Raw genomic sequence first — 14,754 nt, forward strand, 5'->3', positions numbered from 1 at the left:
TGACACAACAGCATCTGGAAGAGCGAGCTCCTCCAAACGGGAACCCCAGAGCAGAACCCTGAGACCTGGCCCTGGACCAGGCAGAAAGCGAGCATCCTGCGCGCAGCTGCAGCCAGCTCCTGCCACAGGCTGTGCGGAGGTTACATGTACAGCAGGGGTCTGTGTAATTCCTGGAGTGAAACCATTCTCGTCACCAAGAATGGAAGCACACCAAGATGTTCACTACTAAAACAGTGTTTTCCGAAACGTGTCTCACCTCTTAGCACACCTTTTTGCAGAAGGCAGCTCAGGAGAGCACAGCCACTCCCGCTCTCAGCTGCCCAGATTTCCTCTCCTCGGCAGAAGCACAGGTAACGGCTGGTTTGTGCTCTGAGACTCAATTCCCTCGTGGATCTAAAAACTTGGAAAAAATCACCAGCACGTATCCCAGTAGGGTGGGTACAGGCTGAAACACAAGAGGTTTTTCTACCAACTGGTAAATGACAGTGAGCCTCGATTAAAAGTGAAGAAACCTTTAGTGAAAGAGAGAATCCCCAACACAAACCTAAAATAACCTTTGTGTCCCGGCAGAGCACGGGCCTGAGCAGGTTCATTGCGAAAGGTTCGCCAGCAGCGTGGGATGTTATTTGGTGCAAGTTGCCATGACAGCTTAAACAGTTTAAAAACAAAACTTTGCAAGAAAGACCCAATTGTTATACCCAGTTCCTGTTTCCAAGAAGCCCGATGCCAGAAGTGCCAAGAGGCCGCCAAAGGCGACACCAACCGCAGGCGTTAAGGGACACAGACGCACCGGACTAGAGGACAACGCTCCTGTCTCACACAAACCTAACCCACATTCCCAGTTCTCCCACAACATACACACGAGTCCCTGCATAAAATGAGAAATCAAGCACAGAGGCAGTGCCATGCAGCATCGAGAGCTCAGGAGGAAGAAAACCACACACAGAGGGAGTCAGCAGCTTTGGGGAAGGACTTCTCCCTCTACTTAGCTAGAGTCTGTTTCTCTCTCTTTTTCTTTTTTTTTTTGACACAGCTTCAGTAAATGGAAAAGTTTGATGAGCATGACTTGGCACTGGGAGTCCCAGGAAACAAGGGGTGACGGGAAAAACAAGAAAATTCATATCCAAAAACATGACAGACAAGAAAGTGACAGGGATGGGCAAACTCCCAGAGTTAACTGTGCCTGACAAACCTAATAACCTTCCGAGAAGAGGTGCCTGGCTTGGTGGGTGGGAGGAGCACAGCGCGTAGCTTACCTTGCCTGTAACCAGCTTTTGGCACAACTGCCCGAGGAACCCAGCCAGCCAAATCGTTTCGGTACGGTTCAGGAGGCTGCACGGACACCTGGCAGGACGCCAGGCTCCGAGGGCTGTGACCAACAGCACAAAGTCCAGCCAGCAGCCACCTCAGGGTCATACACGGGGCTCGCGCTGTTTAATGCCTCTACGTACAACCCGAAGACAGAACACACCCTCAGCAAGTCTGCAAACGACACCAAGCTGTGGGCACGGCTGACAGACTGGACGGGGCGCTCTTCAAGGGGACCCCCAGCAGGCTGGCGAAACGGCCTGACAGGAACCTCGGGAAACTCCACAACGTCCTGCTCTCGAGCAACCTCACCTGAGCTGGTCCTGCTCCGAGTCTGGGAGCAGACCCCAGACCCTCAGAAGTTCCTTCCTACCCGAATTATTCTGCGATGTAGGCAGCTTCCCACTTACAAGGGACCGGCAAGATTATTTTCAGGCATACTGCACCTGCTGAAATCAGTGTAAAGCTCACTGCAAACTCACACAACTCGTTCTTCTCCCATGTCCATCTTCCTGCACACTCCACCTGAGGCTCACGCTGAGGCAGCAATAACAGCAGAACAGGAATTAACTGAAGCAGTACAGACGGCAACACAAACGAGCCATGAAGAACAGGCTATTTTCTCAAAGACAGACTTTCACTCCACCTACACTCAAACCCTATTGTCACTGGAGAATATGCTAGTCTTGTTTTTTTTTCCACCGGCTCCAGGATTCATTTCAAGTTACTCCTTTGGAGAAAGGTGGGGAGAAAAGGGGAGAGAATGATTCAATTTCTGGCCTTCTTTCTAAGAGCCTCGCTGAGAAGATGCCTGTTGACTGCTTCTTCATCTAGCAACAGTGGTGGACATCTCTGACTAATGCAGCACATCTCACCACCTATCAAAAGAGCTAGAACCTCAAAAAGGAAATTGTACCAGTGGAGCTTATCTCCTCTGACACTTCCTTCTGTTGTGCGTCTTCTCCAAAGACCCAGAGGAGCAAACTAACGGCCGAAGAAAGGTATGGTTAGCCTTAAGGAGCTGGAATCATAGAACTATTTGGGTTGGAAGTGACCTCTAAAGGCCACCCAGCCCAACCCCCCCACCAGGAGCAGGGACATCTCCAACCAGATCAGGTTGCTCAGAGCCCCGGCCAACCTGGCCTGGAATGTTTCCAGGGATGGGGCATCCACCGCCTCTCTGGGCAACCTGGGACAGTGTTCTAACACCCCCAATGTAAAATATTTCTTCCTTATATCCAATCTAAATCTACTCTGTCTATTTTGAAACCATCACCCCTCGTCCTGTCACACCAGGCCCTGCTGAAGAGTCTCTCCCCACCTTCCCTGCAGCCCCCTTGAGGCACTGGGAGCCGCTCTCAGGTCTCCCCGGAGCCTCCTCTTCTCCAGGCTGAACAGCCCCAGCTCTCTCAGCCTGGCCTCACAGGAGGGGTTCACACTACCTGCTCAATCATAATGGATGATCTTTTAGGTCTCTTCCAATCTTGATAATAATTCTGTAATTCTGTGATTCTGTGAGTTAAACACTCATTGATCAGCTCTTAAAGTACAGTTTAAAAATACAAGATGCCAAGCTTAAAAATACGCATTTTCTTTCTGAAAAAAAAATGTACAGTCAGATGTTAAGTGGACCTACAAGACGACAGCTATCTTTAAGAAAAGTAAACCTTTGCAATGCACTGCATACACATTTTTCTAACCAGCAAGAGCCAGTGAGTTGGGTAAACTGCAGTGCTTCCTGAAAGAGCTTCAGTGGCTTTTTTTTTTGTTTCCACTTCATAGGCAGAGACACTGGAAAGGCAGCACAGCGCCTTCACGCTGCAGAGCACTAGGTTAGTTCTTCTCCTGTCTCACTCGTGCACTAGAGACGCCGCTCAGCGTGAGGCTGGTGTGGGCACAGTGGGCAAGGGCAGTTCCATGGAGGGAGTCTCGGTTACTTCGGCTGGACTTGGCTTGCGAAGCTCCAGTTTCTCAGTGAGTTGGTTATAAAGCTCCTTCACAGCTTCTCCACTCTGCAGAACAAGAATTAGGGAGGGGAAAAACAGAAGAGTCATACTTCATTCTCGCTGCTGCTAGCTAGAACACCAAGCATGCAATTACCCTGTGTGTTTTAACACAAACCACCGCAGAAAGAGGAAGCTACGAGGTAATTAACACACAGCTTTGCACACTTGGAAACAGAGCTCATGTTACATTAAGCAATGTCTGGAAAGGCAGCTGCTTTCATTTGCAATTAATTTTCCCTTTCTCATGCTTGTCTTCTTACCTGCTTGGTGGGTTCCAAAGCCTTCTGGAGAGACTCTAATTTGGCAGGCGCCACTTTGTGATGCAGATGAAGCAGCAGTCTTAGCACATGTCTATGTACGTTCTCCTTTCTGCAATTTTAAAGCAGAGTAACTAACAGAAACAAACACCATCTTGAGAAGAAGAAAGCTACAGCGACAGTACCCGAGTAATTCACACACCCACCGACTGGCAGCTTTGTTACAATTTTCAAAACACTTGAGAATTGTAGCCTGCGTGCTAGAAGTGCTAGCCCTGCCTTACACTTTCAGGCAATCCATGTAATTATTCAACAGGAGTGGACTCACTGCAGCAACCGTGAGGAAGGAGGGGGAGATGCTACGCACAGACCGTAGCGCTCAGCAGCAGCTATGGCTGGACAGGCCATGTGCACAGGCAGGAGGATGTCTGTCCCTCCACGTGCCAGGAGGAAGTGGTAGCAGTGGCAGCACGCGCTGCTGTGCCTCAACAGCAGTTCTAAGTCACTTTTGGGGAAGCCTCCCGGAGGTTAGACTGGTCTGCAGGCCACCACTTGAACCACACTGACTTAGCAGAATTAACAGATACAAACGGATTTTCTGCGTGCAGCTGGTATTGCAGAGAGCTGAAGTTAACTCTTCACATTCACAGCTACTGCAAAGCCTGAAGGCTATTGCCTTTTGCAACTCCAATTTACAAGTAACGAATCACAGTTTAGGTAATAATTTACAATCATCACTTAACAATTTTGCTGATAAAAACTTGATCACAAAATACAAGCCTCTCCTTAAAGGAAAACAGCACCAGGCTAATATTTCCACTATATGTGAAGAGTCTGCTGAACTATTAAACTGTAGTTCGAAGCACTATAACCTCTCTTAGCAATCCCGTAAACTCCCCTAAAGAAAATCAGATTTACCTTGAGCAGGCAGTGAGAAAGAAGCCATCAAAGAGACTGGTGCAGAACTCCTCAAGCGAAAATTCGTCACCCAGCAGCGTGAGGTTACCAGTAAGCAGATGCAGAAAAATATCACTGAAAGCCAAGTCACTGAATGTCTCAACTGTACAACATGAAAAGGAAAGAGACCGAGCCTGATGAGGATGTGACAAAACCTGACTACACAGCAGATGTTCCTGCTGAAAATTTTTCAGTGAGATTTCCCTAGTGGCTTTTAAAACAGGTAGCTCAGGCAGGTGGCTTTGATCTTCCAGACATAAAAGATTAGGAGCAGAGGGGTGAGAAGAATATGTAGAAAGCCCATGTCTCCACCAAGGCTGAGGTCGCATAGCAGCTTGCTCCTGCCAAAATCACAACGTCCTCCCCTGCTATCCTTCACCACCCTCTATTCATGGCCACATCCATGTCCTTGCACTTCTCAGATCCCATAGTGAGCGGATCCAAATCACTTACCAGTGGAAAACTCACCCATGTATGTGAGCTGACAGTCCAGCAAAGGGTTCAAAGAACAGAGCTGGGGTGAGGGAGTGGGAAGTGAAGCCCCCCCACCACTACTGGGACCTGCAGTTCCTAAGAGCTCTCTGCAGTTCTCTGCAGTTCTTCAGAGCTCTCATGCAACTTACCCCAGATAAGTCAGTGAAGAAGGGAACCCCAGGAAGAATTTAAGGCTGTGCTCAGTCCTGTTTTGTTACAGGTTTCTTCACCACGGAAAGCCAAGTCCCAGGGATTTCTGGCCATATGCAATTAGTATGAGCAGCAGCAGAATTAAGCCACCTGCCTTTTATCTTTCAGATTCATTCCAAACGGTTCTCAGCTAATCCCATTGTTAATACAGCCTTTGATCTAATGAACCCCTGACCTTCAGCCACTATCTCTCAACTCTTGGATCATCAGAAAAGTATCCAAACTGCAGACAAAACCAAACGCTTCTGCAGGGTCTTACAACTAAGTCACCAGAAGAGCCAAAGTCTTTGACTCCGAAATCACTTTCACTCCAGATCTACTTGCACCCTGGGTGTCCAGTACAAGGCAAACAGGTACAGAACAGAAGATGAGACAAAAAGTTACCTAGTGCCGGGAGGAGCCGAAGGAAAGCGTTCTTGTTCCTCTGTTTCGTGATGTGAAGGATGTAATACAGCCCAATCTCACAAGCTATTCTGTTGTCCTGCAAGAATCTGTTACAGCAAAAGTAAAGTTTCTTAATTGATAAAGCTAAAACAGGTTTTGTGTTTTATTTTCTTTTAAAGAGGGTTTAAATTACCGTTGGAGAGCAATCAAGCAGTTACAGCAGTGGCTAACCTCAAACCCACTGAAGAGCAGCTACTCAGTGACGGAACAGATGATCACCACTGTGTTTACGGTAGTAAACACGGTCCAGAAAAGCTCACCATTCAGCAAACAGCACGCTGTCTCACAATCAGTTGGATTTGATTGTGAACATTTAGAACAGTATTAACGGTAAAGTGCTGTTCAAAACGGGTTTGAGAAGCCCAAATACTCAGGATACAGTACTCCAGATTCTGGCAAACTGGTAGGAATTGTGCTGGAAATTACCGCAAGATCTGAGTACAACAGAGCACACAGAGTCTTTATTTTTTTTACATCCCTGGAGTGATAGGTTATCAACAGAGAATAAGTGTCTGTGTAACAAAAATACAAGCTTTGCAATTTACAACAGCACTACAGAGCCAAGCATGGGTGCTCATCCAGCCGCACCCAAATATCACTGAAACACTCGTCCTTCGCTGCTCGGGAAGCCACACAAGCAACACGTTTGAAAGCAGTAATACCAAATACTTTCATATCCAATCTGCCAAAAGAATGGCCATTATAAGAAATATTGCTTTTTGTAGACAAATTTTATTCAAGGAATCATGGTGGAAACCTGTTCTGCTAAAGGAAAAGTTCAGGCTTGACTAAGTGGGACTAAATCTTACCCCAGAAAGTCCTCACTTTACACATACAGTATTTTTTCCTGTCAGCGCTGGCTGGCTCCTCGATGTTTTGCTTTGGTAACACAACTGTTCGTACAAAGGCGAGAAGGCAGATTACGTACTTGGTGAAAGCTTCAGGAATGGCGCTGGGGTAGGGAATTGGCCCCTTCTCCTCCGAGGGCAGCTTCTGATCCACATTGAACGTGTGGTCATCCACCACAAAGGACATCAGCATAGGCAAGAACTTTGTGATCAGCTCAGCTTCCTTAGAGGGATGGAGAACAGAGGGGAAAGAACAATGCTTCCGTCAATCAGTTCACGCCACATCACGGTCCTTGAGTACCGGAACAAACAGTGAGGCAATATTATGAGGCCCATCCTATACTTAGGAAAACAAGCTTTCAGACATCCAGTTCCAGTTAAAATTCTTGAATAATTCACTTCCACATGTTCCACTGGTAATTAGGAAAATTGTACTTCACCTCATCTACAGAAATATTCCTGCTCAAACTCTTTCTTTTGAGAACTACGTAGCATTTCTTCTGAGAGACCTTTTCCAACACTGCTGCAAGCACTGCGTGTTAAGGATGGTACTACACTGCTTTTATCAACGCTTACACATAATTCTGCTCATTCCCTAAACTGACAGGGATCAACGCATAGCTAGAATAGCAACAACAAAAAGCACCTCCTTGCACAGGCAGACCAACCTCTGCTGTATCAGATTCACAGGGGGGAGGTCACAGCTCGCGGCAATCACAAATAGAACAGATTTTAAACACAGATTTGGAGATCCCCTTTAGGAAGGAAAAACGTTCACAGTTTCTCTCTAAGGGATTCATGAGAGCACCTCTGCAAGTTAAATCACAGCGCTACTCTTGCAGTTTCTGCCACCCTCACTGTTACAATACCCTTCCTGTGGTACATTTAAACGTGCAGACAGTAACAAGTATTTTGGAGACTTCGAATCTCCCCCTAGGCAGACGTTTGCTACTTTCAGAACAGAAACAGTAAATTTCTTCTGAGAAACAGTCCCGCTGTGCAACACCATGCTTAGCCTTCCTGCCATCAGCTGAACATACCTGCTCCCCAACTACACTAGGGCTGCCTCTAACACAGGACAGAGTATTTTCAAAGCACGGAAAGACTGTAGCTGAGTGTGGCGCTACACAAAATGCTACAACAGATATCTGGAAGGGAAAAACATTTTTCATGTCAATGAAAACTTGCTCAGCTGCTAACAGAGTTTCAGACCAGCCTCTGAAATCCTGCTCTCCTCAAAAAAAAAAAAGTAAATATTTGTAACAAACTTGTCAACTGTTTAGAAGCTCCCAGGAACAAAGAGCAACCAGTGCAGAATTTAATACAGGTACAGCTTTACTATAAAACAGTAAGGGCCAGGCATTCACGTAAATAAAAAAAACAGATAAACTATGCTTACAACATGTCCACCTGAGCTGCTGCTCTGTGACCACTTACATGTTTTTTCTAAAAAAGCTATCATGAGAGGTATGCAGAATGAATGTTAGATCAGGGAGGCAATACAATAATAAATAAGTCTAAATGTGTTTAATTATATGTGTTACACTCTAAACATCAAAATGGCTCACCATTTTTGGTTCCTTGAAGACTTGACTGTCAATCATGTCCCAGGCACCCTGTCCCAAAGACAGCATCCTGAGGAGCAGCAGCAGATCCGGGCTTTCCTCGAATTTTAAGGGGAGGAGAAAAACAGCTATTTTGATCTTCCACAAGTTACACACAGAGATATTGATTTGGAGGTAGTAGTTTACATTCAAAGCCCTCTGGGATTAGCAGCTTTATCAAAGACTGCTAGAAGCATTCAGTTCTGTGATTTAACCGACAACCGATTCCTCAAATGGTAATCCAGTAACAGACACACAAGGGTTTGTGGTTTTTTGTAACATTTTATAATGTGCCAAGAAGTATGCAGCCAATCTGATCACGACATTGCTTTTAAACATGTCGAGCCAAATTAGTACACCAAAACACCATGTGACAGGACAAATCAAGTCATCTCAGCAGAAGTAAGAAAGAGAAAATGTGTTTAAGAATGACAATGTGTTTTTTGTTTATATTGTGCCCTGAAACCAAAACAATTTTCAGTCTTAAACTGCCCTGAGGAAGTCATTCAATCCAACAATAAGATTTAACAAGTCAGGAATAAAACGAGCAAATGCCTCGCACTGTGCAGACACCTGCAAGGCTGCCCTCCTTTAAGCACCTCCCGCAGACAGCACTTGCAGGAACTGTATCACATTGCAGCCAACAGATCGGAACAGCGTAAACTAATCCATCGCACTGACTGCGGCAGGGAAAACAGTCTGCTGCTGTTAGACAAAGCGGTGGCAGGACAAAGCAGGGAGGCACATATTTTATACATGATTCTACATACGCAGAGCTGCTGGGATAGAATGAGCCATGCAAAGAATTCATTGTCACTTTGTAGAGCCCGTCTCCAAACAGTGCTCCTGCAGAGCTCTACGGCATGTGCTGCAAACGGACAGGTAGTATCACGTTTCCCTTATTTCAATTTACACACGCATTTGAGAACTCAATTGTACTTCTTCTACAGTGCCAGTCCTTTGTTGGCGAGCGCTGTTCAATTAGGACTACGGTTCAGATTAGGCATACAAGCTGCAACACTCACCCTGGGTAAGGTGTCCTGCCCAACCAAGTCCTGCAGGTGCCTTATAGTACTCAAGGCCAAGGTGTTAATGGCAAAGGGATCGCATAAGATCATTGATAAGTCCCTGAGAAGAAGTACAAATTAAATACATGTCGTATATAACAAACCAACCTACTGCACAGCTCCATACCCAGCCGTAGGACACCAGTGTTTCACTGCAGTAAGATGTTTGAGCCTATTCTTGGTTGTAATCCTGTCAGCTCCCAGCTGTAACACCGAAGTGCTGTGTGCGTGTACGCTGTATTTTCATAAGCACACACACTCTGCTGCGTTTAACAAGAGAGGCAGACACAGGGCAAGTACTGTGACAATACCGTACTGTGACCATGGAAAACCTGGATTTCTGCCTTTTGTTTCCTACAGGTGTCCAACCTTCTCCTGCCTTGTAGAAACACCATGAATGTTATTTCTTTGACTGGAAACAGCATGTTATCTGAAAACAAGTACTAAAGCTCTTCTGCACGGAAGCCAAGCAGGAGATCTCCCCCAGTCAGTTACCAGGCCACAGGGGAGATCGAGAGTGGTAGCTTAAACAGTACAAGCTACGTCACCAGAACGAGCTTGGCTATGCCCCAGTGCATGAGTGCTCACGAACACACTGGATTTGACCGCACAGAAGGGCTTCTGGCTGTTAGCTGGCTCTAGGGGAGAATTAACACCTACAGCACCTGTCAGATGTTGTGACTGCCAGCAACCCATTTTCAGTTTCTCTATAAACAGCCCAAGTGCCTTACCCCAACACTTGCTCTTGTCCTTTCTTCACTCCATCCAGAAAGCCTTGCAGCTCCCGAGCTCTCTTGTTATCCACAAACTTCTCCCGAATGCAAGCATCAAGGCACCAGGTGAACTGTTACAAAAAGAAAAAAAAAAAAAAAAAGAGGAGAAAGCTTTATGAACCACAGCAACTCGTTAAACCAGCACTAAAATATACATTGTCAGAGAAAACAGGCTCAGAATGACTTCCAAGTATCTGGAATTAAAACACTTTATTAATACACGTAGGTATGGTACCAAGTTGGTCACAAGTACAGAGGAGATCAGAAATACAAACATCCCAGAAGGAGGTCAGAGATACCACTGTATCTTAAGCTGGTGTCACTTTCTCCCCTCCCAAGAAAGGCATTCCTTGAAAAATAAGGAGCAGCAATTAATATACGGCTGCCCAGCACAGCTGATCAATGTGGATTTACACAAGCAGGAGGCTAAGAAAGAAGCAGCATCACTCAGCAAAACCAACACGGGATATTTTAGCCGTCGCAATGCCTCTCCCGCCTTCTAAGCAGGGACATTAACAGTGGAGGTGTTTCTGCTTTACAGCTCTATTACCAAAATGGAAGACGACAGCTACGTGAAACATTTTATTTGACCCAAATCAAAGGCTTTTCTCCCCTTTCAGAAAACAGTATGTATTTTCCCCCAACATTTCAGCTATCAAAAAAGAACAACTTCCTGAGTTTTCTGAAATGCTTTCCTCGTGCCTTACTGTCCTTGCAGCAGTCACAGCTTTTTGCAGGGGCAAAATCAGGCTGGTGAAAATGATCTGTAACTTGAACAAGAACTGCTGTCAGTATACTGATTTTGGAACTCTCGATCAGAAGACACCAAAAAGCGCGCAGTAACATTTACCATCACCCTAGCACATCATCTATCCAAGCAGAATGCACATAAAACTTAGCAACACTACTTCAGAGAAACAGCCTTGTTCTAGATCAGAGCGATGCTAACCATGGGCGAAGGACCAGCAACAAGATCCTGGTGTGACATCCACAACACATCTGTCACCTCCCAATATTTTAATAGCTTAATGTTTTCTTACAACTCAAGATCCAAAGTATTTAATGTTGCGCATGCAGTTTCCCGACAGATGGAGTATATCACAGCAGGCACAACTGGGAGGGACACAAGCTTTGGTTAAGAACCCAGACCTAGCTCATGTTTTTGATCATTTTTTTGCAGCATCTACATAAATCAGATCAGATGTTTTTAACACTGCACAAGTACCATAAATTTGAATGATTTATGGGTTACGAAATGAAAGCAAGCTGCTGGTTAACCAGGATTAAGTTTTCACCTGAAGTTCCAAGGAATATAAGATGACTTTTGGATTCAAGGTCCGAACTCTCTTCACAGAGAGGAGTCATCTTCTCTGGGCTGAAGTCCTGCAGGGCAGCGGGTATGCACAGGAGTGGGCGAAACAGAAAATTCTCCAGTAATACTCCTATCTGTCCCACATGTTTAATACCTTATGACAGGGGTCAACGGTGCAGATTTCACTGATTTCCAGGTCATGCAGCGACATGAGGAGCTCTGCCCGTAGTGTGCAGTAATGAACGTTCCTTGTCCGGAGGAATAAGGTTCTCAGGAACTGCAACACCATATCGTAGAGCTTCACGTTCTTCCCGATCATCTGGGTCAGCTTCTGAACCACCTAAACTCAAAGTGGAAAAGCGTGCACTCGGTACCAGGAGATGTAGATTGTGTATACGGAGACTCACTCCTCCTATGCCACTATTCCCTCCCACATCACGCCTGCCTGTGGGCCCCAGCCCATCTCCTTGGCGTGGCTGTGATGCCAGCTGATCTCTCCTTTGAGCAAATCCAACTCACTGTCTTGGAAAATTACTTACTGGTTTTATTTGCTAGGGTTTCTGTAGCAATCACTGAGCAGAATCAGCTCAGAGAAGGGTCTGACAATCACGACAGCTACAGGTTGGGGAGGGGAGGAGCAGCACCTGCCCTTTGTGTGGCCGAGTGTTGGATCAGCTCAGCCACCTCATGTAATTCCACTCAAAGAGCAACTTCTCTGAATGCCAGCTTAGCTACAACTTCCAATGTCCCTTTCCATTTTTACAAAAAACAAAAACAAAACAAAATAAAACCAAGAAAAGGTTTTACTGGGCTACGTCCTTGTTAAAAAAAAAAAACAAGAAATTTAAGAAATTCAAACTGATTTGATAGAGATGCTTGGCCTTCAGAACAGCTGAGGTGTATTAAAGCCAGACTGAGCAATAAAAGAAAACAATTTTGCCTTGCTGTTGTTTTTTTTTAAAAGCTCACAAACAGCTTAGAACATTAACCACTTAATCTACTAACCACAGCATTGATTAAATAATTAATAAGTATTTAATTATTAGTTACTAACTAATAATTTAATAACTATTACAATAATTCCTGCTGCTTTCATCAAGTTACACAGGAGAAAACGACCCGGTATTTCTTACAAACACTTTGTCTAGCCAAACAACTTCAGCAGCGAAGCTGGGCGGGCGACAGGGACACGCTGTTATTTGATGAGGTCGACTAAAAGCTGACGAACTCCATCCACAAGCATGTTGTAAGCAGTTTCCTTGTCCTTACCTCTCCCTGACGTCTTGTTTTGGGAGATGGACTGAAGAAATTGTGTAAGACAGAAATGTCATTGCTGAACAGGATATTTTCTTTCTCCAGGATGTATTGCTTCAGCAGGGGAGACACCTCATCGCCAAACAGAGCCTGGTTATCCTGCCAGATCTGGCGCTTCACCTCCACTGCACACGCTTTATACAAATCCTTATCGGCCATTACTAACTTCAGCTTCTTCTCGGGGACCTAGGATCAACCGAGCAGTTAGCGAAGCGCAGAGCAGCTTACCTGCTTAGTAATGAGTAACTGACTACAGCAGACACCCAAACCATAATCTCAGGCAGTCTGGTAATTTACACAACAATGCAACTAAACAACGGGAAATGTCACAGACATCTTTCCCCTTCCCTGCTCCTGTAACAGTAAGCTGGTCCGAAGACATTTAACTTCTTCAGCAACCAAATTATGCACCAAGCTTCTCCTTAATTTTTTCAAAGAGGATAAGACTTCCTTTAAACCTCTGATGCTAAGACTTAGGGTGATGTTTCAAAACTCAGCAACTTACAAAAGCTCTAGTAGCAGTTTTGAATCCATTACTTTAAGTACAACATGATTCTTTGAATAAGCGTACTCCCAGAGATTTTTGTTTCACAGATCTGAATCTCACTCCTGACTACTTCCAGTTGCATTCTTCAAATCTTAGTTTTCACTGATCACAGATTTGTAAATCAGCTGTGGAAAAATTCACCTATCAGGGAATAAAATAGGGAAATAGTCTAATTTGATTATGAAAACATAAAATGCTTTTCTGAAATAGCGTACTAAGCTGTTACCAGATACAAGAACGCAGTAAATCTTCAGTCATTTCCCAACACTGAAAAACAAACTTGCGGAAGGGCTGCAGACGGAGCACGCAGCCCAGCCGACAGCGCGGCTAACAGAAGCCGTAGAGGGGAGCCGTAAGAGCACAGACCAACCAGCAGAGCAGTTTTACCTTGGGCAAGTGCTTCATGACACACATTACCACGGGCTGGATGGAAGGCATCTTGACCAGGGAAAAGCTCTTCTCCAGGAGATCCTCCAGCTTCTTGTATCTGAAAACATGTAAGAGCAAGAGACTAAGTACCAAGTTACAGCAAAGGACCACAGGGGCTCACCTCAAAGCCTCTGCAACTTTATCCCCCAGGAACCAAAATCTCCTTTGCAGGACTCACGCGTTCACTATTAACTAATTTTCACACAAATCCCCAGCTCACTCTGAATAAGCAACAAGACTGCCGACAAACCTCTCCTCAACCTTCCCCTCCAAAGCGATGGCTGAGACCCTCTCCAGCAGCTTCTCCCTCAGCTCGTCGAAAACCGACTGGTGGAACTCCAGCCGCGGGGTGCCGTGCAGGTCCAGGAAGGGCAGGGCCGACTGCAGCGAGGGCAGGAGCACTCCATTTTCCGTCTGCTAACACAAACACGGGACAGGGGCGGAGGCGGGGGTCAGCCGGCTCTGGTAGCCAGCAAACGACAGCAGGGACTGCTAAAGACATGCCATTAAAAAGTAAAGAGGAGGGAAAAAGACCACAAGAGAGACCCCACTTCGGGCCTTCTCGTGCTCCCCACGCCAGCCCCGGCCTCTCATGGGCGGCCCCTGCCAGGGGCCCCGGTGCCCCCCGCCCGGGCATCTCCATGGCGACCCACCCCACCTGGAACTGCTCGATGGCCTTCAGCGGCTCCGTGCAGTTGGTCAGCGTCTCCTTCAGGTCCTCGCCGTTGGCCACCCCCAGCTCCTGCAGCCCCGCGTACATGGCGGCCGGGCCCACTCCCGCCACAGCTTCTCCCGCGGCCCGCCCCGCTCTCCGGTCCCCCGGCGCAGCGCGGTCCGGCGCTCTTCCCCGCCCCGCGGAACCCGCTCCGCCGCACAAAGGTTCCGCCGGCTCTGCCGCGGGGAACCCGGTCTCACAGAACGATTAATGTCGGACAAGACCTCCTGGACCAAGTCCAACCATCAACCCAACACCACCATGTCCGCTAAACCATGTCCCGAAGTGCCACATCTACACGTTCTTTGAACACCTCCAGGGATGGTGACTCCACCACTGCCCTGGGCAGCCTGTCCCAGTGCCTGACCACTCCTTCCATAGAGAAATTTTTCCTGATATCCAACTTAAACCTCCCCTGACACAACTCGAGGGCATTTCCTCTCGTCCTATCACAGTCACTTGGGAGGAGAAACCAACACCCACCTCCCT

General features: G+C 46.5%; 1 protein-coding gene across 1 annotated transcript; it reads right to left on the reverse strand.

Annotated features, from left to right (window-relative positions):
* Nucleotides 1-2,930: 2,930 nt before the first annotated feature.
* On the reverse strand, nucleotides 2,931-14,311 carry LOC147598267 (negative elongation factor B). The gene is made up of 13 exons (XM_086764137.1): nucleotides 14,209-14,311; nucleotides 13,801-13,964; nucleotides 13,509-13,608; nucleotides 12,530-12,760; nucleotides 11,415-11,600; nucleotides 9,907-10,019; nucleotides 9,134-9,236; nucleotides 8,073-8,168; nucleotides 6,585-6,727; nucleotides 5,597-5,703; nucleotides 4,490-4,631; nucleotides 3,575-3,683; nucleotides 2,931-3,320 (listed from the first exon to the last, which is right to left on the reverse strand). Exons 1-13 carry the CDS (start codon nucleotides 14,308-14,310, stop codon nucleotides 3,183-3,185), a joined length of 1,734 nt encoding a protein of 577 aa, XP_086620263.1. The 5' UTR covers nucleotide 14,311; the 3' UTR covers nucleotides 2,931-3,182.
* Nucleotides 14,312-14,754: the final 443 nt, after the last annotated feature.

This window comes from Chlamydotis macqueenii, chromosome 20, assembly GCF_036417535.1.
Source record: "Chlamydotis macqueenii isolate bChlMac1 chromosome 20, bChlMac1.mat, whole genome shotgun sequence".
Classification (NCBI taxonomy): domain Eukaryota; kingdom Metazoa; phylum Chordata; class Aves; order Otidiformes; family Otididae; genus Chlamydotis; species Chlamydotis macqueenii.

Bases quoted from the DNA above. Each gene is read 5' to 3' on its own strand.
- LOC147598267 (XM_086764137.1), bottom strand. From the start codon at position 14,310: ATGTACGCGGGGCTGCAGGAGCTGGGGGTGGCCAACGGCGAGGACCTG. The intron at 9,237-9,906 runs GTAAGGCACTTG...ACTTCTTCTCAG, and splicing joins GGACAAGAGCAAGTGTTGGG to GGACTTATCAATGATCTTAT. The intron at 8,169-9,133 runs GTGAGTGTTGCA...TTAAAATTCGAG, and splicing joins GGCAGGACACCTTACCCAGG to GAAAGCCCGGATCTGCTGCT.